At 40.0% G+C, this 26,274-nt stretch overlaps 1 protein-coding gene across 6 annotated transcripts in view; it reads right to left on the reverse strand.

Moving 5' to 3' along the window:
- LOC141274287 (rho guanine nucleotide exchange factor 18-like) overlaps positions 1–26,274 on the reverse strand; it is a 513,433-nt gene that overhangs the window by 232,002 nt on the left and 255,157 nt on the right. For all 6 annotated transcript variants that reach the window (XM_073686293.1, XM_073686291.1, XM_073686292.1 and 3 more), the window contains exon 3: positions 23,654–24,063. In XM_073686293.1, the coding sequence (XP_073542394.1) occupies positions 23,654–24,063 (410 nt within the window). The remainder of the gene's footprint in view (positions 1–23,653; positions 24,064–26,274) is intronic.

The following is a 26,274-nucleotide window of genomic DNA, read 5'->3' on the forward strand; positions in this document are numbered from 1 at the left end:
AAAAAAAATATTTTTTTTTATTTATTCATTCCACTTTGCGTGAGATAATGTGAAGCATCTGAATTGTTAAAGAGGACCTTTCGTCAAATTTTTCATGTTGAACTTGACACACGATGTAATAGTGACTGAAGATCAGAATAAAAACATGTTGTTTTGTTTTTTTTATTACGCCTTTACGTTACAGAGATATTAGCAATTAAAGTATTAATATTTGTTAAGTCCAAGTGGGTGTCATCAGAGCATTTTCAATGTGGGCATGTACTCCTTCTCCCTCTATGATGCTGACCAATCATAAGCATGCAGGAACACCCAGGAAAAAGAACATGCCCCCTCTATAGCTCAGAACAAGTGTCTCAGTGTGTGAGATGTAATGATACAGCCCTGATCTCCTGGTCTAACCTCCTGCATGAGTCAGTGTGGGAGAAGGGGCAGTGCAGCTGAGTTTAGCACTGTCACATTACAAACCCTTCTATCAGCTCATTTAGAGAAGAGGAGACACCTAAACTCAGCTGCACTGCCCCTTCCCCCACACTGACTCATGCAGGAGGTTAGACCAGGAAATCAGGGCTGTATCATTACATCTTACACACTGAGAAACCTGCTCTAAGCTATGATGGAGGAGTGCTATTTCTGTTGTGTTGCTGCATACTTATTACACTGCTTACACAATGTCATTTTAACATTGCTGTGCATTATGTTCATTTTATGGGGCACCTTTGTGGTGTTTTTTCAGGCGGATTCTGAACATGTGCACATACCCTTAGGGTGGTTTCACAAGGCTACTTCACTTTTCTATTCAGTTTATTTAACCAAAGCCAAAGGTGGATCCAGCAGGAAAAAGAAGATTTTTTTCCTTTATATTTCCCATTCTATCTAGATCAACTTATGCCCTTGGCTCAAAAGCTGCACCACCATAAGTACAATTTTTCTAGAAAATACTATGTGAAACCACCCTTTTGGTATGTTCATACTGTGTATTTTTCCTGCTGTAAAAAACATCTAATTTTCAATCAGAAGACACTTCGATATTCATTCTTTTCCTCTGGAGTTTTGTAAACCTGGAGTGTTTTTTTTAGCGTTTTTTGGTCATTTCCAACCGGCATTTTTATAGCATTTTTTTAGTATTTTTTGGGCTTCTTTTTTTAAAATCCATTAAACAATGAAGAAAACACTAGCAATTTTTTAGGTAAAACGCAAAAATGCTGACAAAACACTCAAAAAGACACCAGGGTGTCTGTTTAGCCTTCCTGTTGATTTTTACTGTAGAGTATTGAGGTAGCGGAAATTGCCTGAAAAATTATGGTTACTTCCCTTAAACGCTTTGCGTTTTTGAAAGCCTGAATTGTACAAAAGCCTGAACATATGAACAGCAAGTTGTTTTCCCGTACATGCAAATAGGACCAGTCTTTTGATTGTTTTGGTGACTTTTTTTCCATTATTTTCTTGAGCAGGCCCATTCAAAAATTGAGGAAAAAGACGCAGCGTGAATATTATTATTATTATAGCGCCATTTATTCCATGGCGCTTTACATGTGAGAAAGGGGTATACATAGCGAAAACAATTACAATAATCTTGAACAAAACGTGACGGCGACTGGTACAGGAGGAGAGAGAACCCTGCCCGCAAGGGCTCACAATCTACAAGGGATGGGTGAGGGTAGAGCTGGTGAGGGTAGAGCTGGTCGTGCAGCGGTATGATGGAGCGGTGGTTACTGCAGGTTGTAGGCTTGTCGGAAGAGGTGGGTCTTCAGGCTCCTTTTGGAGATATCCCCAGGAGGCGAGAGTATGATGTGTTGGGGTAGAGAGTTCCAGAGTAAGGGGGATGCACGGGAGAAATCTTGTATGAGATGTGAATATGTGAATGTGTGAATATGCGATTAAGCTGCTTTAATTCAAAAGGGAAATATACAACACACTGCAAGAAGTGGTTACTTATATCTTGATTGTTTTTGGGGCCTGTACCTTTTTTTTTTTTAAATGTACTGTATATTATAAATGTCTGAATAGAAAATACCGCTCTAAAAATTATTGTAAAAATGCATGAAATTCATATATTAAACGACTTAAAAACAAACCCACCACAATAACAGTGTGTGGGTGAAGAAAGCCTTATAAAATGATCTAATTGATATTACACATGGGGTCTGCATTTTATTTTTTTTCAGTCGCCATGATGCTTGTTTGTGTGATTTTAAATGTTTTTTTTTAAATTTTTTACTATTTTCTGTATAGTGGTGTACTATGTAATTCAATAAACTTTATATTGCCTGTACTTGAAGGTGGTTTTGTGGCCATTTTTTGTTTCTAAGCTTTTCTTTTATGTGGTACCCTGCCTCTATCTACTGGAGGCGCACTCTTCCTAACTGATAAAATAATAGCTCAGCTCCAATACTCATGTATCACTCTTAAATCTCGTACTTGGGTCGCTGAGTGATTTTTGCTACTGTGGAGGTCAGCCAATAAGGTTATGTGCATATACGATTTTTTCAGTAGATTTGCTCCTAAACCGGAGAAAGTGCTAACTAAATGCTCAAAGGAATGAACATATGCATTTCTATGTAAAAACAACTTACTGTTCACATGTTCAGTCCTTTAAGCGTCTTTTAAATTCTTCACGTTTCCAAAGACACCAAGATGTGAAAAGAAGTGAGCGGAGCATTCTTTAGGCAATCTTCTTTCTGAAGACAAGCTATATTTTACATTGCAAGTCAATGAGAAGACTTAAAAGATGCCCGCTTGTGTTTTCGAGGGTTTTGCTAGTGTTTTTGCTGAAAAACCCATTAGCGGTTTCTTCATTGCTGAAAAAAAATTGCTATTACAAAAATTGGCGTGCACAAAGCTATAGAGTGAGGTGCAGGGGGAAGGGAGTTGCAGACTCCACAGTAACTAGAGTATAGAAATTTTCACCGCACACTCAGGAGATTCAATGCAAAAGTTTTAATGATATTTAGAAAAACGTGCAAGTGGCGGACAAAGTACGGTTTAGAGGCGAATTTTAAGTTTCGGCCCGCTCCTGGGCCTTACATAGTCGCTCTGGGGAAGGCTGTGATGGTCCAAACCGTATGAGAGAAATCCCTGTGGGGATGCATATAGAGTTGAGTCCTTATGGGTAATGGCAGTAAGGGTGCTCCTGCACCTCCTGTGTGAAGGCCTTGTCAGGCCTGGAGTGGGCCGAAACGTAAAAGTCGCCTCTAAACAAAAGAACTGTATTTTGTCCGCCGCTTGAACGTTTTTCTAAATATCATTAAAACTTTTGCATTGAATCTCCTGAGCGTGAGGTGAAAATTTCTTTACTCTAGAAAAAAAATTGCTGGCAGACAGAAACGTTAAAAAAGATCTCAGGTAACTAAAAAAAAAATGCTTAAAAACATACTCCAGGAAAAAATGCTGCCATTTCTCGAAGCATCTCCCTCTTTTAAAAGTTGTCACCTGCCTGGAAAAGATGTTATATGCACACTAGTATATGTTTCTGCACACAGCGGATATTCTGGGATGGGAAGGAAATGAGGAAATGGTGGACAATAATAAGTATAATACATCAATATCTAATCTCAGGAGCACTTTTTTTAAATAATACAGATGAAAACATTATCATGTTTTTCCCAATCAGGGAAAAGTGTTATTTATTTATAAGGCCACCCTTTTAATAATGAAATATTGTTTTTTCCATTAAAATAGTAAAAGTTTATTTTTAATTTTATTTCATGAATCAATAGTTTTCCTTAAAAATAAGCAATTTTGTAACATATCTTATCAAAGAAATTCGTTTTTTTTTCTCCTGCAGTATAGATCATTTATTCTTAAATTTCTCAATTCACGGGTAAAATCTGTCTTCAGTCAAGACAGATTTTCCCATTGCTGGGATTGAAAATGACAGTTGGTGCTCATAATGTTCTATGAAAAAAACTACAGTGGCATGTAAACGGTTTGGGCACACCTGGTCAAAATTACTGTTATTGTGAACAGTTAAGCAAGTTGAAGATTAAATTATCTCTAAAAGATGACACATTTCCTTTGTATTGTAGGGAAAAAAATCATCTTTTACATTTTAAAAATTATAAAAAGTAAAAAAGGCTGATGCAAAAGTTTTGGCACCCTGCATGGTTAGTACCTAGTAGCATTCCCTTTTGCAAGTATCACAGATTGTAAATGCTTTTCGTAGCCATGAAATGTCTTTCAGTTCTTGTTTTAGGGATTTTTATCCATTCTTCCTTGGAAAATTCTTCCTGGTCTGTGAGATTCCTGGGTCTTCTTGCATGCACTGCTATAGTGAGGTCTAGCCACAGATTTTCAATGATGTTCAGATCAGGGGACTGCGAGGGCCATTGTAAAACCTTCAGCTCGCACCTTTTGAGGTAGTCTATTGTGGATTGTGATGTGTTTAGGATCATTATCCATTTGCAGAAGCCATCCTCTTTTTAACTTCAGCTTTTTTACAGATGGTGTTATGTTTGCATCATTGAATCCATTCTTCCCTCTACCCGTGAAATGTTCCCCGTGCCATTGGCTGCAACATAACCGCAAACCATGATTGATCCACCCCCATGCTTAATGGTTGGCTAGATGTTCTTTTCCTGAAATTCTGTACCCTTTTTTCGGTCTACAAAACTTGTTTCCAAAATGCATTAGGCTTGTCTAGATGTTCTTTTGCATACTTCTGACACTGAATTTTATGGTGAGGACGCAGGAGAAATTTTCTTTTGATGTCTCTTGCATGAAGGCCATATTTGTGCAGGTGTCTCTGAACAGTAGAACAATGTACCACAACTCCAGAGTCTGCTAAATCTTTCTGAAGGTCTTTTGCAGTCAAGAGGGGGTTATGATTTGCCTCTCTAGCAATCCTACGAGCAGCTCTCACTGAAATTTTGTTTGGTCTTCTAGACCTCATTTTGACCTCCACTCTTCCTGTTAACTGCCATTTCTGAATTACATTTCGAACTGAGCAAAGGGCAACTTGAAAACTCTTTGCTATCTTCTCATAGTCTTCTCCGGCTTTGTGGGCCTCCAGCATTTTAATTTTCAGAGTGCTAGGCAGCTGCTTAGAAGAACCCATGGCTACTGATTTTTGGCACAAGGTTAGAGAAGGTTGGGTATTTAAAAAGCTGGGAAATTTTCCTCACCTGGCCTTTCCTAACGCTGATGGTGAACAAGTCATAACCCTAACAGGCTAATTAAGGTCTGAAATCTTTGTCAAAGTTATCTGAGCACACACATTTCCAAGGGCACCCAAACTTTAGCATTGGCCTATTTTCCTTTTTGTAATTTTTAAAATGTAAAAAATGCTAATATATATTTTTTGTTGCCTAAAATACAAAGAAAATGTGTCATCATTAACTTTAGCTCTTTTAGAAATCATTTAATCTTCAACTTGCTTAACTGTTCACAATAACAATAATTTTGACCAGGGGTGCCCAAACTTTTACATGCCACTGTAACTATCGTTTCAGGAGAACATGCAGCAGATTGTCTATGTCTACTTCTTTCTCCTCCTGGATTGATTTTTCACTCAAAATTCATGGGTAAAAGTTGTAATATCTGTACTCAGCTAACACAGATTTTCCCATTATTGCGATAAATGACAGCTAGTGCTTTTAAAATTCTATGCAGATGAGCTAGAAGCAGACACAGACCTTCTGCTGCAAGTAGAACCAACTGCCACCTTCTGTCTCAGTAAAGGGAAAATCTGTATTCACTGAAGACACATTTTACCTGTGAATTGAGAATTTTGAGAAGGAATGATCAGTCCTGATGGAGAAAGAAGCAGATTTCTCTGATAAGATATATTACAAAGTTTCTTATTTTCATGTGTACTATTGATCTATGAACAAAAAAAAGTAAATAAAACGCAGGTTACTCTTTAAGTTCAGTCTTTTTAATTTGCTGATTGGCTTGAACATGTATGCAGGACATAAATGGTCCCTCTGTTTAGGATATATCATTTCTAGGTGCGACCAGCTTTTCTAAACATGTCACTTTCAATAGCACAGTTGTTTTTAACTCACTGACATTTTAATGTTGTCATTGTCACATCTTTAAATGTCTGCCAGGGATTCCCTTAAGATTTCACTCTGTGTTCTTTCTTGCTCTCCTCCACCCAAACATCCCTCTTTGTTGAAGCCTGGCTTATTTCTGTTTTTCTTTCCAGCCCCTGAAGCACTTCAGGAGCCTGAAGATGACAAGGCTGTCTCTGGAGAGAACCAGCGCACACCTTAAAAGGAGGGGACTGATAAAAATAGCCCAGATCAATATAGAGTTGCACATACATACCTACTGATAGAAATCTAACCATTGTTATACATTCCTTAGTCACATCCAGGGTTAGATCACATCCACACATGGGCAGAAACTTATTGCACAAGAACAAAACGGCATATTACTTATCCCATATGCTTAATAATTGATGACAAATGTCAGCAAAAACACAGAATACACAATTCAGCCAGAATTATTTCAAACGTGCTGGAAATCTTTGATTATGAATGAAAAATGATATATACGTCATGGACATTTATTACTCATTACATAATGAGTTTTTTAATATTATCAAACGCTCAATGGGTCAACGTATAATGAACTGCCTCAAGCTGGGTGGTCTTTGTCACACAGTTTGGAAATTCTGATTGCAGGCACTTATCCTGCCTAACACTACATAGTCCTGCAGAGAAAACCAGTCATTATACCACCCCCCCTTCCCCCCCCCGATATAAAGAGGGTCAGTAGTATAGTTTATATTAGGCTCGCAAGTTAGAGAGAATATATTTGTACTGTCTGATAACCCATTCCCTGCCGAGTACTGTTTGTGTATATATAATTAATTTGTTTCTTTTGTGTCAGTTCTTGGCTATTAATTTAATAAAAAGCACCACAAAAACCTTGAGGCCGCATTTACACGTACAGTAAATGCTGCAGTTTTTTTCTGCTGCTTTTTATCCACCCATTTTTTGCAGTTATCCACACCAAATTACGTAATAATAATCTTCTGGTGATTGCGTTTTTGCTGTATTCTTTAATGTATTGCCCTCTGCCATAGAAAAAAATTTAAATCCATAAGACATCTCCAGAGTGTGAACATATCACACTCACATTGAACATATGAGACTAATTATCACTGAGGAAGAGAAACACTAATTAAAACAGGGTACGTAAGAGAGAGAGAAAGAGAGCTGACACTTTAAGCTCCATTAAAGTATGAGCCCCCTGCAGTGATCCAGTAATTACAGTAGGTAGATTTGCTGGGAAGAAGACACTAAGGCTGAGATTCATTTACACAGAGGAGAGGAAGCACCCTTCCAAACAAAAGGGCTTCCTCTGATCAAAGAATCTTTTGCAGACCAGTCGGAGCCAGTGGTCAGTGATGCATATTGGGGTTTGCATCAATCCAAAATTTATGGGAGATATATTTTCAGCGTCATTGTGAAGGGACAAACAGAACACATTCACTCACATCACCGTAAGGCTGGCAGAACCCCTCCAACTTAATAACAATCCAATTAATGATGCCATCCAGGTCATGTTTCATTTCTATGTAAAGATAAAATTGTGATAAGAAACATGACGACAATATCTACCACCTGTGACCTCCAGGAGTGAAGATATCCTGTAAGTTAGTATTCTCATAAAATTCTGAAAGACCTAGCACATCCAACAATCAGCCCCCACATGAGCTCATCAAGGGGAGGTACAGTTGTGCTCAAAAGTTTCTATACCCCGACAGAATTTTTGCTTTCTTGGCCTTGTTTCAGAGAATATGAATGATAACAAAAAAGTCTTTTTCTCCACTCATGGTTATTGGTTGGGTGAAGCCATTTATTATTGTCAAACTACTGTGTTTTCTCTTTTTAAATCTTAATGACAACCAAAAACATCCAAATGACCCTGATCAAAAGTTCACATACCCCAGTTCTTAATACCGTGTATTGCCCCCTTTAACATCAATGACAGCTTGAAGTCTTTTGTGATAGTTGTGGATGAGGTTCTTTATTTTCTCAGACAGTAAAGCTGCCCATTCTTCTTGGCAAAAAAAACTCCAGTTCCTGTAAATTCCTGGGCTGTCTAGCATGAACTGCGCGCTTAAGATCTCCCCAGAGTGGCTCAATGATATTGAGGTCAGGAGACTGAGATGGCCACTCCAGAACCTTCACTTTGTTCTGCTGTAGCCAATGACAGGTCGACTTGGCCTTGTGTTTTTGATTGTTGTCATGTTGTAACATCCAAGTACGTCCCATGCGCAGCTTCCGGGCTGATGAGGGCAAATTTGCCTCCAGTATTTGCTTATAATGTGCTGCATTCATCTTTCCTTCAACTTTTACCAAGTTTCCTGTGCCTTTGTAGCTCACATATCCCCAAAACATCAGCGATCCACCTCCGTGCTTTACAGTAGGAATGGTGTTCCTTTCATCATAGGCCTTGCTGACCGCTCTCCAAATGTAACGTTTATGGTTTTGGTAAAAAAGTTCAATTTTGGTCTCATCATTCCAAATTACCTTGTTCCAGAAGTTTTGAAGCTTGTCTCCGTGCTGTTTGGCGTATTGTAGGCGAGATACTTTGTGGCATTTGCACAGTAATGGCTTTCTTCTGGCGACTTGACCATGCAGCCCATTTTTCTTCAAGTACCTCCTTATTGTGCATCTTGAAACAGCCACACCGCTAGTTTTCAGAGAGTTCTGAATTTCAGCTGATGTTATTTGTGGGTTTTTCTTTGCATCCCGAACAATTTTGGCAGTTGTGGCCGAAATTCTTGTTGGTCTACCTGACCGTGGTTTGGTTTTTACAGAGCCCCTGATTTTCCATTTGTTAATCACAGTTTGAACGCTGCTGACTGGCATTATCAATTCCTTGGATATCTTTTTGTATCCCTTTCCTGTGTTATATAGTTCAACTACCTTTTCCCGTAGATCCGTTGACAATTCTTTTGCTTTCCCCATGACTCACAATCCAGAAACATCAGTGGCTGGATTAAAGAGGCAAGAGTCTGTCTGGATCCCAGAAACTCACTCAGCTTTTATGCACACACACTAATTACAAGCAAACAGGTCACATGTGAGGATGTTACCTTTAGTAGCCATTCCAACCCATTAGTGTCAAATTCTGTGCATGTTATCAGGCCAAAATCACCAAGGTATGTGAACTTTTGATCAGGGTCATTTGGATGTTTTTGGTTGTCATTAAGATTTAAAAAGAGAAAACATAGTAGTTTGACAATAAATGGCTTCACCCAACCAATAACCATGAGTGGAGAAAAAGACTTTTTTGTTATCATTCATATTCTCTGAAACAAGGCCAAGAAAGCAAAAATTCTGCCGGGATATGTAAACTTTTGAGCACAACTGTATATAGGCATAACCTTCGTCTAATACAAAGCAGTATTTGGATCTGGGTCAATCGTCAGTCCTGGAAGGTACAGCTTGCTGTGGGTTCTGTCTGTTTTCCTGAGGAGTACCTCCCGCCGCTAAGCTCTGAGCCATTTCCGTGACATCAGGTTTAGTAATTTTCTTTTATTATTCGTTTTTTATTTCATGTATTGTTTTGTTCACATTTTGTATCATCTTTCTATATTTTTTATAAACACTGCCTACTTCTCTCGATTTGAATACATAAAATTTAATAGCTCTGTTCCTCTTGCTCTGTAAATCGCACCCCTGAAGCCATACGCTACCTGTAATGGTTGTCCAGCTAGTAGTAGTTCCTTTCTTTTTATTGTGGCGTTGGCAGTGATCGTACCGGGGTATATACATATATTCCATGCGTTGAAATCGGAGGTGTATATATACCATACTGTGATTTCCCAAATCGGCCTAGTAGTGAAAGTAGTCATAGCCTTGTTCATCACTTGTCAGTCAATTGCGTAATTGCCCTGATGATTGGAGGCAGCAGAGCTGCATTCTCTTGACAAACTGGTAACAGCGGTGGGATCTGCGTGAACTCCCCTGGCTGTTATCCATTACAACTGGTAACAGCGGTGGGATCTGCGTGAACTCCCCTGGCTGTTATCCGTTACAACTGGTAACAGCGGTGGGATCTGCGTGAACTCCCCTGGCTGTTATCCGTTACAACTGGTAACAGCGGTGGGATCTGCGTGAACTCCCCTGGCTGTTATCCGTTACAAGTAACAGCGGTGGGATCTGCGTGAACTCCCCTGGCTGTTATCCGTTACAACTGGTAACAGCGGTGGAATCTGCGTGAACTCCCCTGGCTGTTATCCGTTACAACTGGTAACAGCGGTGGGATCTGCGTGAACTCCCCTGGCTGTTATCCGTTACAACTGGTAACAGCAGTGGGATTTGTGTGACCCACCCGGCTGTTATTCTTGACACCCTCTTATTTGATACGTTTTTGGTACAGATTTTTTTGGTACAAAAAGCTTTGATTCTGCATTTAAAAATACAACTGTATTTTTCTGTATTTGTTTTATTGGAGTGCTCATAGAAGCCTACAGAGAAAAAACGCACCAAAACACACAGGTCACCCGTGTGTATAGATACACAGTGGGCAGGAATTTTCATGAAATCACAAACACTTTGCTTGAACAGTTAAACGGAGCAAGTTTTCTATGGCAAAAAAAATTTCAACATTTATGCTATGCGTGAACATGGGAGAATAAAACTTCTTGGAGGTGTCAGGTTCCTTTTTCACCTCTTCACGCATACAGGACATCTTTATATAGATAGCTATATATTGGCTTGTTTTTTTCTGGGATGAGTTGTAGTTTTAAATGACATAATATACCTTTTTTCATGATAGACAAAATAAAACAGAAAAAAATTCCAGGTGGCGTGAAATGAAAAAAAACCCTCAATGCCACCATTGTTTTTTGGGATTTTCTTTTTCTGAGGTAAAAATAATCTAGCAACATGATTCTCTAGGTCAGTTTAATTACGGTGTATCAATACCAAATTTAAGTAGATTTTTTCTATTTTAGTGGTTAATCACAATTATAAGTCAGCAAAAAAATTGGTTTGTGTCACCATTTTCTGAGACCTCCAGCTTTTTATTTTTCCATGCAGCTGTGCTAAGAATTTTTTTTTTTTGCATGCTGAGCTATAGTTTATATTGATACCAAGTTTAGATCAATTTTCTATTGCATTCTGGGAAGGGGGGTGCGATGACTTAAAAAAACAGTAAATCTGGTGTTTTGCTTTTCTTCTCTTTGCCATTTATCATACGTATTAAAGGGAATTTCACCCCCAAACTGTTTACATATACTTCTTTTAAACCCTTCACAATATATAACATACAGTTACGTCATATGTCGTGTCCCAGACTTTGACGCAGGCCTAGCCCGCATCTTTCCTTGCAGATCATGGCTGATATAATCAGCTATCATCTGCCTCAAACAGCCGCTGGTGGAGCGGAGTTCCGCCCATGGCACTTAACCTGTAAAAAGCCACTGTCATTCTCTGACATCGGCACTTAACTTTCGCCAGCGGGGTGTTGTGTCATTCCCCGGCGCGCTTATGACGTGATCGCGGGGCGCCAATGGGGTGACATGACATTTGGGGGTCTGCTGACACCTTTGTGCTTGTCATGACAATTTCCATGTGAAAGCCAGCCTGTAGCTAGCGTTCATAGGAGATCGTGGTTCCCACTATACATAGCAGTGCTCATGCATTGCTATGTACATAGTACAAGCGATCAGGCGATCGCAGCTTCAAGTCCCCTAAGGAGATAATGAAATACAGTAAGAAGTAAAAAAAAATGTTTTTAAAAATATGAAAAACATAATTAGTATCGCTGCATTTGTAAAGGTTTGATCTATCAAAATATAAATTAAATGAATCCGCTCTGTAAACGGCGTAACCAGAAGACAAATCGAAACGGCAGAATTAAATGTGTTTGGTTGCTGCATCATCGCAATAAAATGCAATAAGAGGCGATCTAAAAATCGTATATACCAAAAAATATTATAAGTAAAAGTGTCCGCTCATAGCAGAAGCCATCACACAGCCCCATATCCCGAAAATTTAAAACATTTGGGTCTCAGAAAATGGAGACACAAGCACAAATTTCCAATTTTGTTTCCACCACTTAAATAAAAAAAAAGCTATACATGTTTGGCATCAGTGTAATTATACTGATCTGGAGAATCATATTGGCAGATCAATAGTGAACATGGTAATTAAACCCCAGCAAAAAACAATTGTGGAATTGCACTTTTTTTGCAATTTTAACACAATTAGATTTTTTCCCGCTTTCCAAGGCATCACATGATAAAATGAATGGTGCCATTCAAAAATACAACTTGTCCCACAAAAAATAAGCCCTTATATGGTTATGTGGACCAAAGAATGAAAAACTTACAACTCTTGGAAGAAGGGGAGGAAGAAATGAAAAGGAAAAAATAACAAAAACAGAAAATCGACCAGTCATGAAGGGGTTAAGGACAAAAGATAAGTCCAGACATATCTTTACATAGTCATCACACTCCTCTGTTACTGAGAAATCAGAGTTTGAATTGATTATATAAATGAGCCTGTAAATCTGAATCCTCTGTCACTCCAGCTCTATTCCCTGCCCAGCGATGCTGCCTCCTTCTGCAGGAGGAGGCAGGAGGAGGCAGCGCTGGGTTGAAGTTACCTTTGAAAGAGCTGCATGCACATATAAATAGGTTATTGAAATTTTACATTTTCATAGATCTGACCACTATGGACTTGACGATACCAAACGTGTTTATTTTTTTGCATAACTCTTTATTTTTGAATTTGCAAAGGTCAGGGTGCATGTAGTAGTTAAAGTAAGAGAATATTAGAAACTGCCAATATATCATTTAGTCAGAAATAATAGAATTTACGCTAAAAAGTTTCCCATTTAAAAAGGACTTATCACCTCATGGTAAAGTTGGTAAAGTTCAAGAAGTAAGAGTAGACTAAACTATAAATATAAAACCATTTTCAAATATACATATATATATATATATATATATATATATATATATACACATTTATATGTCTACAGTATATAAATATATGTATAAAATCTATATTATACAGTACAGACCAAAAGTTTGGACACACCTTCTCATTTAAAGATTTTTCTGTATTTTCATGACTATGAAAATTGTACATTCACACTGAAGGATTCAAAACTATGAATTAACACATGTGGAATTATATACTTAACAAAAAAGTGTGAAACAACTGAAAATATGTCTTATATTCTAGGTTCTTCAAAGTAGCCACCTTTTGCTTTGATGACTGCTTTGCACACTTTTGGCATTCTCTTGATGAGCTTCAAGAGGTAGTCACCGGAAATGGTTTTCACTTCACAGGTGTGCCCTGTCAGTTTTAATAAGTGGGATTTCTTGCCTTATAAATGGGGTTGGGACCAACAGTTGTGTTGTGCAGAAGTCTGGTGGATACACAGCTGATAGTCCTACCGTATAGACTGTTAGAATTTGTATTATGGCAAGAAAAAAGCAGCTAAGTAAAGAAAAACGAGTGGCCATCATTACTTTAAGAAATGAAGGTCACTCAGTCTGAAAAATTGGGAAAACTTTGAAAGTGTCCCCAAGGGCAGTTGCAAAAACCATCAAGCGCTACAAAGAAACTGGCTCACATGAGGACCGCCCCTGGAAAGGAAGACCAAGAGTCATCTCTGCTTCTGAGGATAAGTTTATCCGAGTCACCAGCCTCAGAAATCGAAGGTTAACAGCAGCTCAGATTAGAGACCAGGTCAATGCCACACAGAGTTCTAGCAGCAGACACATCTCTTCAACAAATGTTAAGAGGAGACTTTGTGCAGCAGGCCTTCATGGTAAAATAGCTGCTAGGAAACCACTGCGAAGGACAGGCAACAAGCAGAAGAGACTTGCTTGGGCTAAAGAACACAAGGAATGGACATTAGACCAGTGGAAATCTGTGCTTTGGTCTGATGAGTCCAAATTTGAGATCTTTGGTTCCAACCACCATGTCTTTGTGCGATGCAGAAAAGGTGAACGGATGGACTCTACATGCCTGGTTCCCACCGTGAAGCATGGAGGAGGAGGTGTGATGGTGTGGGGGTGCTTTTCTGGTGACACTGTTGGGGATTTATTCAAAATTGAAGGCATACTGAACCAGCATGGCTCCCACAGCATCTTGCAGCGGCATGCTATTCCATCCGGTTTGCATTTAGTTGGACCATCATTTATTTTTCAACAGGACAATGACCCCTAACACACCTCCAGGCTGTGTAAGGGCTATTTGACCAAGAAGGAGAGTGATGGGGTGCTACGCCAGATGACCTGGCCTCCACAGTCACCAGACCTGAACCCAATCGAGATGGTTTGGGGTGAGCTGGACCGCAGAGTGAAGGCTAAAGGGCCAACAAGTGCTAAGCATCTCTGGGAACTCCTTCAAGATTGTTGGAGACCATTTCCGGTGACTATCACTTGAAGCTCATCAAGAGAATGCCAAGAGTGTGCAAAGCAGTCATCAAAGCAAAAGGTGGCTACTTTGAAGAACCTAGAATATAAGACATATTTTCAGTTGTTTCACACTTTTTTGTTAAGTATATAATTCCACATGTGTTAATTCATAGTTTTGATGCCTTCAGTGTGAATGTACAATTTTCATAGTCATGAAAATACAGAAAAATCTTTAAATGAGAAGGTGTGTCCAAACTTTTGGTCTGTACTGTATATACATACACCGGTGTGTGTCTGTGAGTATGTATATATATATATATATATATATATATATATATATATATATATATAATATATATAGACACATGGGTGAGTAAAAAATAATCCGCACTCCAGTTAGTGTTTGAGGGCGATGTCTCCCCAGTCACTCCTATGCAGGTATGAACGTGTTACATCAATTCACTTGTGACGGCAGTGTGAGAAACCATGGCTGCCCCACTTATGATTTGCATGAAAGAAGAACAGCGTGCAAGTGATTTGTTTTATTTAGTGTAAGAGTGTGTCTGGTGCCAATTTTGACATTCAAATTCGCCAACAATTCAATTAGCGGTTAAAAAATTCTTCAGGTCTCAATATTGGAAAAGGGAGGAGAGAAAGAAAGAGGGAGAGAGAGATACCCATAAGAATAATACATATTGTTTCAATAAGATCTGTATTACCCTGTGAATGTGGAAATGGAATCCATCTCTGTCATACATATCACAAGTCCTACGCCCAACTGTACTCCACTAGGAACTGCTGATCTCCGATGACCCAACGGTATACTAACCACCAGTGTAAATGATATGATAATCCACTTGATAAACTGGAATGTGATATCATTGTGGGCAGGGCCGACGTCAGCACACGGCGCACCCGGGCAAGTGCCGGGGCCCTGAGCAGGCGGAGGGGCCCACTGCCATTGGGTACCCGCCGCGCTATGGGACCCGTGAGCGGTGCGGTGCCGACACCCCCCCCCGCTTGCTCGGGGCCCCAGCAGTCGGCACAATACTTACCCCTCCCCGTGCCTCCGCAGCGTCTTCCGCGTCCTCTAACTGTGACGTCTCAGGTCAGAGGGCGCGGTGATGTCTTTACACCATGCGCGCTCTCTCCTGACCTGTCACAGTGCAGACCGAGAAGACGCGGGCGACGCTGGAGTCCGGAGCAGCGCCAGCAGCAAGTAAGAAGTGAGGTGAGTATTGGATTTTTTTATTTTTTTCATGTATGGGGGCATGGGGCATTATATGGTGGGGGTGTGTGTGACATCCTGGATGGGGCATTATAAGGGAGGGGGGGTATGACATCCTGCATGGGGCATTATAAGGGAGGGGGTGTGTGTGACATCCTGCATGGGGCATTATAAGGAAGGGGGGTTGTGTGACATCCTGCATGGGGCATTATAAGGGAGGGGGGTGTGTGTGACATCCTGCATGGGGCATTATAAGGAAGGGGGGTGTGTGTGACATCCTGCATGGGGCATTATAAGGGAGGGGGGGTGTGACATCCTGCATGGGGCATTAATTATAAGGTGAGGGGGGGTGCGACATCCTGCATGGGGCATTATAAGAGGGGGAGGGGGGAAGTGACATCCTGCATGGGGCATTATAAGGGGGGGTGACATCCTGCATGGGGCATTATAAGGAGGGTGGGTATGTGACATACTGCATAGGGTATTATAAGGAGGGTGGGTGTGTGACATACTGCATGGGGCATTATAAAGGAGGGGGTGGTCTGACATCCTGCATGGGGCATTAAAGGGGGGGAGTGACATCCTGCAAGGGGCATTATATGGGGGGGAGAGGTGACATCCTGCATGGGACATTATATGGAGGGGGGAGAGGTGACATCCTGCATAGGGCATTAAAAGGGGGGGGGTGACATCCTGCATGGGGCATTATAAGGAGGGTGGGTATGTGACATACTGCATAGGGAATTATAAGGAGGGTGGGTGTGTGACATACTGCATGGGGCATTATAAGGGAGGGGGTGGTCTGACATCCTGCATGGGGCATTAAAGGGGGGGAAGTGACATCCTACAAGGGGCATTATATGGGGGGGGGTGATATCCTGCATGGGACATTATATGGAGGGGGGAGAGGTGACATCCTGCATAAGCCATTAAAAGGGGGGGGTGACATCCTGCATGGGGCATTCATTATAAGGGGGGTGAAATCCTGCATGGGGCATTATAAGGAGGGAACAGCCTGCATGAAGCATTATATGGGGGCCAGTATTCTGTATGGAGCGTTATATGGGGGCCAGTATTCTGTATGGAGTGTTATATGGGGACCAGTATCCTGTATGGAGCATTATATGGAGACCAGTATCCTGTATGGAGCTTTAAATGGGGACCAGTATCCTGTATCGAGCATTTTATGGGGGCCAGTATTCTGTATGGAGCTTTATATGAGGAACAGTATCCTGTATGGAGCGTTATATGGGGACCAGTATTCTGTATGGAGCGTTATATGGAGACCAGTATCCTGTATGGAGCTTTATATGGGGACTAGTATCCTGTATAGAGCATTTTATGGGGGCCAGTATTCTGTATGGAGCGTTATATGGGGACCAGTATCCTGTATGGAGCGTTATATGGGGACCAGTATCCTGTATGGAGCTTTATATGGGGACCAGTATCCTGTATGGAGTATTTTATGGGGGCCAGTATTCTGTATGGAGCTTTATATGGGGACCAGTATCCTGTATGGAGCGTTATATGGGGGTCAGTATCCTGTGTGGGGCATTATATGGGGGCTAGTATCCTGTATGGAGCATTATATGAGGACCAGTATCCTGTATGGAGCATTTTATGGGGGTCAGTATCCTGCATGGAGCATTATATGGGGTCCATTATACTGTATGGAGGACTATACTGTCCGGTCTGCACTGTGCTCTGTGAGGATTCGCCGGTTTCTGAGCTATTGTAGAATTTACAATAGATATCGCTCATGTAATGTAGTAAGTGAAATCTTTGCATTGTACTATATATATATATATATTTCTCTGTGGCATCTGTGCATCATGAATCGTGGTATGTGTTATAGGGGCCCACTGAGACTCTTTCGCCCAGGGCCCACAAAAACCTGGAGCCAGCCCTGATTGTGGGGAAGCCCACTTGGTAGCATAAAATAACATTAGCCCGCTCTCTGATGCTTCTCTAGTGTTGGAAATGGGTCCGGACAAGTCTTTTTTATTTGCAAATTGAATCTCAAAGTATTCGAACTCGTGTGGAACTCCAGGTTTTAGGAAATTCCACTCAAACTCAACCCTATGCTTATCAATCCGTTCATATTTAGAGCGAATATTTATTGTAGACTTTTTACACAGAATGGGAAAGTGTTTTGTTGTGAAGACGTATGTATGAATGGATATAGTAGTTGAAGGAAGGTCGCACAAGTGTCAGCCATGAAAAAGGATGACAACATTGAACGTACATGTAAACTGATTCTGTTGGATAAATGAATGACAATGGATTATGTGGCAAATCATTTTCAAATCAGATTCACACATTCCACAACACCAAAACGTGATGCTCCACAAGATTGGGACTGTTTCCCTGCACGCATAATAGCACCGACTTCGGGTCAGGATAATGGTGGTGCTAGCACCTGACCTGCTCCATTCCCAGGCGTGAGCACAGAACCACGATTCATAACACTTGGCATGGACATGGTTCCAAATATTTTTGGGAAATAACCACAGATCTTCTGTGGATGAAGGTTTGCACAAATCCTCCAAGACAGACTCGATGATAATGACATCATGGCTTTTTGGGGGACTTCTTGTTCTCTTTACACTAAAGATAATTTGAAATGACATTGGCAGTATGTTTGCTGTTATTGCCCTGCTGAAGAACTTAGTGCAGCAGACGAAAGACAGATCATGCTTACTTCCCTTGGAAATTGGAAGATATCCAGTCATTTCGTCAGCTCAGAACTGGCAGCAACCAGTGGAACCCAGCTACACCCATCTACCATTCTCAGAAGTTTGGCCAGAAGTGGTCTTCATGGAAAATTAGGGCTAAAAAAATACCTTTAACATGGAAACGAGGTCAAGCAACTCAACTATGTAGGAAAATCTAGAAACTGGGATGCAGAAAATGACAGCAGGTGCTGTGGACTAATGAGTCAAAATGTGAAATATTTGGCTGGCTGTAACGGAAGGTAGTTTGTTTGTTGAAGGAATCGAGAAAGTACAATAATGAACGTCTGCAGGAACAGTGAAGCATGGTGGAGGTTCTTTACAAGGTTGGGGCTGTATTTCGGCAAATGGAGTTGCGGATTTGGTCAGGATAAATGGTGTCCTCAGTTCTGAGACATACAGGCAGATACTTGTCCATCATGCAATACAATCAGGAAGGTATCTATTTGGCTCCAAATTTATTATGCAGCAGCACTATTGACCCAAGCAAACAGCTAATATCATTAAAAACTATCTTCAAATAAAGAAGATTGAGAAAACCTGGAAGTAATTATATGGCTTCCAGAAAGCTATCATCTCAACATCATCAAGTCTGTCTGGGATTACACACGTGGTCAAAATTGTTGGTACCCCTCATTTAATGAAAGAAAAACCCACAATGGTCACGGAAAAATCTATGAAAATGAACAAATGAAAGTCAGTCATTGCTTTTCAACCCTGCTTCCACAGAATTAAAAAAAAAATTAAACTCATGAACTAGGCCTAGACAGAAATGATGGTACCCATGAAAATAATGTGACAAAAGGGACATGTTAAATCAAGTTGTGTCCATTAATTAGCATCACAGGTGTCTACAATCTTGTAATCAGTCAGTGGGTCTGTATATAGGGCTACAGATACTCACTGTGCTGTTTAGTGACATAGTGTGTACCACACTCAACATGGACCAGAGGAAGCAAAGGAAAGAGTTGTCTCAGGAGATTAGAAAGAAAATTGTTGACAAGCATTTTAAAGGTAAAGGTTATAAGACCATATCCAAGCAGCTTGATGTTCCTGTGACTACAGATGCACATATTATTCAGAAATTTAAGATCCATGGGACTGTAGCCAACCTCCCTGGACGTGGCCACAGGAGGAAAATTGATGACAAATCAAAGAGACGGATAATACGAATGGTAACAAAAGAGCCCAGGATAACTTCTAAAGAGATTAAAGGTGAAATTCAAGCTCAAGGAACATCAGTGTCAGATCGCATCATCCGTCGTTGTTTGATCCAAAGTGGACTTCATGGGAGACGACCAAGGAGAACACCATTGTTGAAAAAAAATCATAAAAAAGCCAGACTGGAATTTGCCAAAGTACATGTTGACAAGCCACAAAGCTTCTGGGAGAATGTCCTATGGACAGATGAGACAAAAATGGAAGTTTTTGGCAAGGCACATCAGCTCTATGTTCACAGATGGAAAAATGAAGCATATCAAGAAAAGAACACTGTCCCTACTGTGAAACATGGAGGAGGCTCTGTTATATTCTGGGGCTGCTTTGCTGCATCTGGCACAGGGTGTCTTGAATCTGTGCAGGGTACAATGAAATCTCAAGACTATTAAGGGATTCTAGAGAGAAATGTGCTGCCCAGTGTCAGAAAGCTTGGTCTCAGTCGCAGGTCATAGGTCTTGCAACAGGATAATGACCCAAAACACACAGCTAAAAACACCCAAGAATGGCTAAGAGGAAAACATTGGACTATTCTGAAGTGGCCTTCTATGAGCCCTGACTAAAATCCTATTGAGCATCTTTGGAAAGAGCTGAAACATGCTGTCTGGAAAAGGCAACCTTCAAACACGAGACAACTGGAGCAGTTTGCTCATGAGGAGTGGGCCAAAATACCTGTCGAGAGGTGCAGAAGTCTCATTGACAGTTACAGGAATCGTTTGATGGCAGTGATTGCCTCAAAAGGTTGTTCAACAAAATATTAAGTTAAGACTACCATCATTTCTGTGCAGGTCTATTTCATGAGTTTAATTTTTTTTTAAATTCTGTGGAAGCAGAAAAGCAATACCTGACTTTCATTTGTTCATTTTCATAGATTTTTAATTTATTATTACTTTTGTTAGATTCAAGTTATTTCTGTGACCACTGTGGGTGTCACGGTCTCCACACTCTCCTTGTCTGCTATGTTACTATTGTGTGGAGGCTGTCAGTCTGTTTTGGTTTTGCTGGGTCGTTTCTGCAATCATCTGCGTTCACTTCCCTTGATTAGTCTTCTACTTAAGCATGCTAGCTCCTTCATCCAGTGTCAATTGTACACTTGCTGTTGCCTGTGTAGCACTGATCTCTCTGCTCTGAGCCTGACCCAGCCTGACTATTTTCCCTTACCTGGATTTTGACCATTTGCCTGTTATCTGACTACTCTTTTGTCTGCTCCCTTTGTACTGCGCCATTTTCCTGGACTTGACTTTGGATTGTTTGACCTCCCTTTATTTATCCAATAAGTAGCACTTACATAATATTTCTTTCAGTAATATTAGTCTCTTCTCTCCTCTTCTGAGTCTGTTATTTCTGTAGTGACTCGCGTCACAGTGGGTTTTTCTTTCATTAAACGAAGGGGTACCAACAATTTTGACCACGTGTGTACATGACGAGACAGAAAGCATTTACATAAGCCTACATCCACAGAAGATCTGTGGTTAGTTCTTCAAGATGTTTGGAACTACTTCCCTGTCAATTTCATTCAACAACTGTGTGCAAGTGTACCTAGAAGAATTGATGCTTTGATGCCGTTTTGAAGGCAAAGGGTGGTCATACCAAACATTGGTTTGACTTAAATTTATATTTTGTTCATTCACTTCTTTCACTTTGCATTTTGTTAATTGGTAAAAATAAACTATTAACACTTCTATTTTATAAAGCATTATACTTTTCACCATTTTCTCCAGATATGCTTAATACTTTTGCACAGTATTGCATATATAAATAAAAATTACAAAAACTAAAAAAAATGTCTAATTTAGTGATGAAAGTTGTGGCCCTTCAAGAAAGAGAAATGGACGTCAGGCTCTCCACTGTGTTATTGTTTTGATAGCATGCCAATAAGCTGGGAAATACCAATGTGTCAGGGGGACAAAGAGTATGCAGCATGGAAAACACAAGGAAGGCCTGTGTTTTTGATCATTAACCTTGGACATAGTTATTTAGAAAGAAATGTATATATGTGTAAATTTTATATATAGTGTCCAGCATAAATGAGCACACCCGAAAGGATTTGGTGAGAAAACCTTTAGTTTCCTTTCACAATCAACATTTTCTATGGGATACCAGCCTACAAAATACTCCCACTTATGTGGGCCATTGATTGCAAACAAGATTTGTTATTTTGCACAACCAAAAAAGTAATTTTCCTACCAAATTCATTACTTGCTATTGCTATTACCCAGGTTCTTTTCCTACCATTGCCTTTGTGTTTTTTTCCCTGTTGCCAAGGTAACATGTGCAGTGCTTACAAGCTCTTTACAGCAGAGCTTGTTAGCATTGTCTTGAGGATAATTGGGATTGCTGGAGTGCATGGTTAGCTCCTGATCCGGGCAAGCTTTAGCCTCCAAGCTGCCCAACGTAGCAGCAATAGATCATACATGAGTCAGGCCAGCAGTCCTATGTTACTGTTAGTCTGAACTGGCCGGGAGTGATGTGTTCCCATAGAGACAAAATGGGCAATCACACTAATGATTAAAAAAAAGGATATTGGAGCATGTTTTGAGTTAACATTTATTTTTCGTTTTTTATACTTTATGATCATATGCACACAGGAAAATAAATTATATTACCCTGTAGTTGTTCGCTTCCAAATAATGGGGGAGGGGTGGTATTCATTGGGGGTTGTGAAGAGTTAGTGTTCACTGTACATTGAGTACACTATAATCATTACCCTGAAACTTGAGTGACATCCAACTCTGCAGTGTATGTGTGGAACAGAATGTTACAAGAAGCAAGTAAAGTAATTACAGTGTGCTCACTGTGTACTGAGTGGTGATTTCACAGCCCCCAGAGTCACCTGAACGACTGGAAGTGACTGGCTGCAGGGAGAATATAACTTCCTTTCCTCCCTGCAGCTGCACTTTGAATTAGACTGCCACGTACTGTATGTTTAAAATTATATTTATCTACAGGTTTAAATTAGGAATTAATATGAATTATGAATTTAAACTGTGTGCATCATGTATATCTTTTTGATCACTTGATCATTTATACATATGAATGTTTTGCTATAAGCTTGTATTCTCTTTGGTGCACACCAACTCCTCCATTCCTACCAGTGTGATCCTCATCTAACCTTTATGGGTATAATACTGCATGCACGTGGACTTGATTCCTTTGTATTCTGATCCAACACTGTAATGCCATTTGTGCTTTATTATTACAGTACTTGTTATAATACTATCATTTCCATCTTCATGTCTGTAGATGCTATTCTATGTGCATTGATCTTGATCCCACCTTGGTGTGATGGCTGTATTCTTGTACATTAGTTTATAGGGAAAGAGTCCCTTGATATTCAAGCTTGTAATTTATATATGTCCCTTGTGCACTTTACAGGTGATTTACGATTATTATTGGCAGCGATTATCACTATTCTCAACAGGGCTCTATGTGGTGTTCACCTCTGTTTTAACATCTCCTTTTTACATTTTTATATGTGTGCTGTATATTAATTGTTATTTAATAAAAGCTATATATTTTATTTGATTCTGACTGTCAAACTCCTTGTTCTTTGTAGGAGTTAATTCTTGTTGGAGTGCCATATATTATATAGTCCACTCATAGGTTTCTTAGGTTTAAATTATGGCTGCAGGTGTGTACCATTTTTTTCTGACAGGTTCCCTTTAAAAGAGACCTGTCACCAGGTCAAAAATCACCAATTTTACTCTTTGTTTTATTTCTGCTGTTCTTCTTCGTATTCTGTTTTTGTGTTTTAATTCACCATACCGTTCCAGAAATGTTGGCCTTTTTTGCTAATTTTTTATCAACTGTAGCAAGGAGGCATGGCTAAAACAATTTTCCGGGGCTGTGTCTTTGGTCTGCCTTACACTTTTACCCTGTCTGCCACGTCCCTTTGATAAAGACAATAAAAATTAACATTAAATAAAAATGCCCATATCTCTGGAAATGTACAGCGGATTTTAAATAAAAGCTGGATACTCAGGGGAGCATTGGCAATTAAAATAAGAGAAAAAACTGGCCACTCTTGACCTGATGAAGTATTCTCTTTAAAGACTTCAGGAAAAAGTAAAAGTAAAGTCACTAATTAAATTTATAGATTATATAATATTATAACTAACATTTCATATTGTATCTTACCTGCGAACAGTATCTGTGGGTGAGACTGCATCATCCCAACTATGCCGCCTAGATGTTGAAAGGGACCTCACTAAAATAGGGATAGCCCCTTGTGTTTGTGCCAGATCTTCTTGAGATTGCTCCTGATTTGTTTGAGCCTGTATTCCAGTTTCCAAAGTCATGGGACAGAGGAAAGGCTTAGTGTATGTAATTACAACTTCTCCATTGTCAAAGCTAATATTGGGTCCACCAGCAACGCAAAACGCAGCAGTTCCATGTTTGGTGGTTTCCCTATCAATATTCTTATCCTCCGTCATTATTAGATCTTTGTAATATTCAGTCCCATGAAGCGAAGAGTCCAAAGAATGTAAATCTTCACTACTGCTCACTGTATCACTGCAGCAGTTCTCCAGATCAACTGACTGGTCATCCTAAAAACATAGAAACGTGGATTTAAAAAAATGTAAAATGTAAGAAATTAAATGACACTATTAACTTGGAATGCTCAAAAAGATGTAGTAACAACCAATTGTACCAAGTGTAAGCAGCAAAGGGGTACCATTACTCATTGTCGGCACTAGGAGGCAATGTTATTGACTAGGGGCATAATTACTATCTTAGGGTAAACTTTAACTGTTTAAGGGAAAGTTACGTGGGACAATTATTGTTTAGAGGGTATACAGGAGACATCATTATTGTGTGGGGGCATGCAGGGGGCATTATTATTGCTTGGACAAAAAGGGAGCACTATTACTATACAGGCAATAAGGAGCCAAAAATGGCTGCTGGCGGAGGAGCATGTGACTAGACCTGTCCATTAGTCTCCTACAATAGAATAATACTTCATATGTTAAAGCTGTTTTTCAATTGAAGGAGACTATGGAGAGGTCTGGTCACACACATGCTTCCTTACCAGCAAGCATTTGTGGATAGGCAACTTGTGCAGCCTGTGACGGAGGTTTCACTAACAAATGTAGCAGGAAAACCTGTAATAGAGCACTTTGCAATAGTTTCAGACAAAAATATAAATGTTAATAGTTTATTTATACCAGTTAAAACATGGAAAGTAAATGAAAAAAAGAGACACCTAAATCAAATCAATATTTAATGTGACCGTCCTTTGTCTTTAGAATAGCATAAATTCTTCTAGGTACATTTGCACATAGTTTTGAAGGAACTCAGAAGGGAGATTGTTCCAAACATCTTGGAGAAGTAACCACAGATCTTTTGTGGATGTAGGATTCTCAAAATTTTCTGTCTCTTCATGTAATCCCAAAGAAACTTGATGATGTTGAGACTATGAAAATACTTATACATCATGCAATAACATCAGAGAGACATTGGACAGACTAAAAAATTTATTCTGCTGGACAATCTTAAACATGCAGTCAATTGCATTAAAAAGGTGGTCCAGCACCTAATATGTATTTTCTAACTATCCATCTTTACACCCTAACCACTTTTGTAATTTTCATTATTACACAACACTTTACACTTTTCCCTATCTACAGTGGGCACGGAAAGTATTCAGGCCCCTTTAAATTTTTCACTCTTTGTTTCATTGCAGCCATTTGGTAAATTCTAAAAAGTTCATTTTTTTTTCTCATTAAAGTACACTCTGCACCCCATCTTGACTGAAAAAAACAGAAGTATTCAAATTTCGACATTTCTGTTTTTTTCAGTCAAGATGGGGTGCAGAGTGTACTTTAATGAGAAAAAAAAAGAATTTTTTAGAATTTACCAAATGGCTGCAATGAAACAAAGTGAAAAATGTAAAGGGGTCTGAATACTTTCCGTACCCACTGTACCTAATCTCTAAATGTGCTTTTTTTTTTTACTGTACTTCCCGGGACCTTTTCTTTGAGAGGAGTCTCAAATGTGACATCATAGGAGGCTGGGGCTGTCCTCACTCCCAGCAGCATCCATTGCCCCTCCTGGAACAGGAAATCACAGGGGGCAGCGCTGCAGTTACTCACTAGTTAGCTTCATCGCTTCCCTCTCTGAAGATGTCCTGGATCCTGGGTGATGGACGCTGTGGCAAATGTGAGTGCAGTGCCAGCACTCAGCTTCTATCTCTGACTCTGTCATAGTTTCTGTGAAAGAAGACATCATCAGAGGACTGGGCTGAGATAGGACCAGTGAGTGACACCAGCGCCATTCCACAGCTTCTAGCACCGCCTTCAAATGAATTGTCATCTGGGGTGGCATTGGTGTCATTCACTGATTTTATCTCAGCCCACTGACTATATCTTCTTTCAGTTAGAATCTACAGTGGTGGCAGAGATAGAATAAGAGTACAAGCGCTGCACTCACATCTGCCAAACCGTCCATCACTCGGGATCCAGGAAATCTGCAGATGGGGCAGCGACACAAGAAACAAGTAAGTACCTGCAGCGCTGTCTCTTAATGACGTCTTGTTCCAGGTGGGGCGATGGACGCTGCGGCAAGTGAATGCAACCCCAGCTTCCTGTGAAGTCACATTTGAGACTCCTTTCAAATGAAATATCACAGGAAGTACAGCAAAAAACACATTTAGAGATTAAGTAAATAGGGAAAAGTGTAGGCTGTTGTGTAATAAAGCAAATTAAAAAGTGATTAGGGTGTAGCGATAGATAGAAAATACATTTTAGGTGCCGGGCCAC

This window comes from Phyllobates terribilis, unplaced genomic scaffold, assembly GCF_046119375.1.
Source record: "Phyllobates terribilis strain yellow unplaced genomic scaffold, ASM4611937v1 Scaffold_1__5_contigs__length_1240528914, whole genome shotgun sequence".
Taxonomy (NCBI): domain Eukaryota; kingdom Metazoa; phylum Chordata; class Amphibia; order Anura; family Dendrobatidae; genus Phyllobates; species Phyllobates terribilis.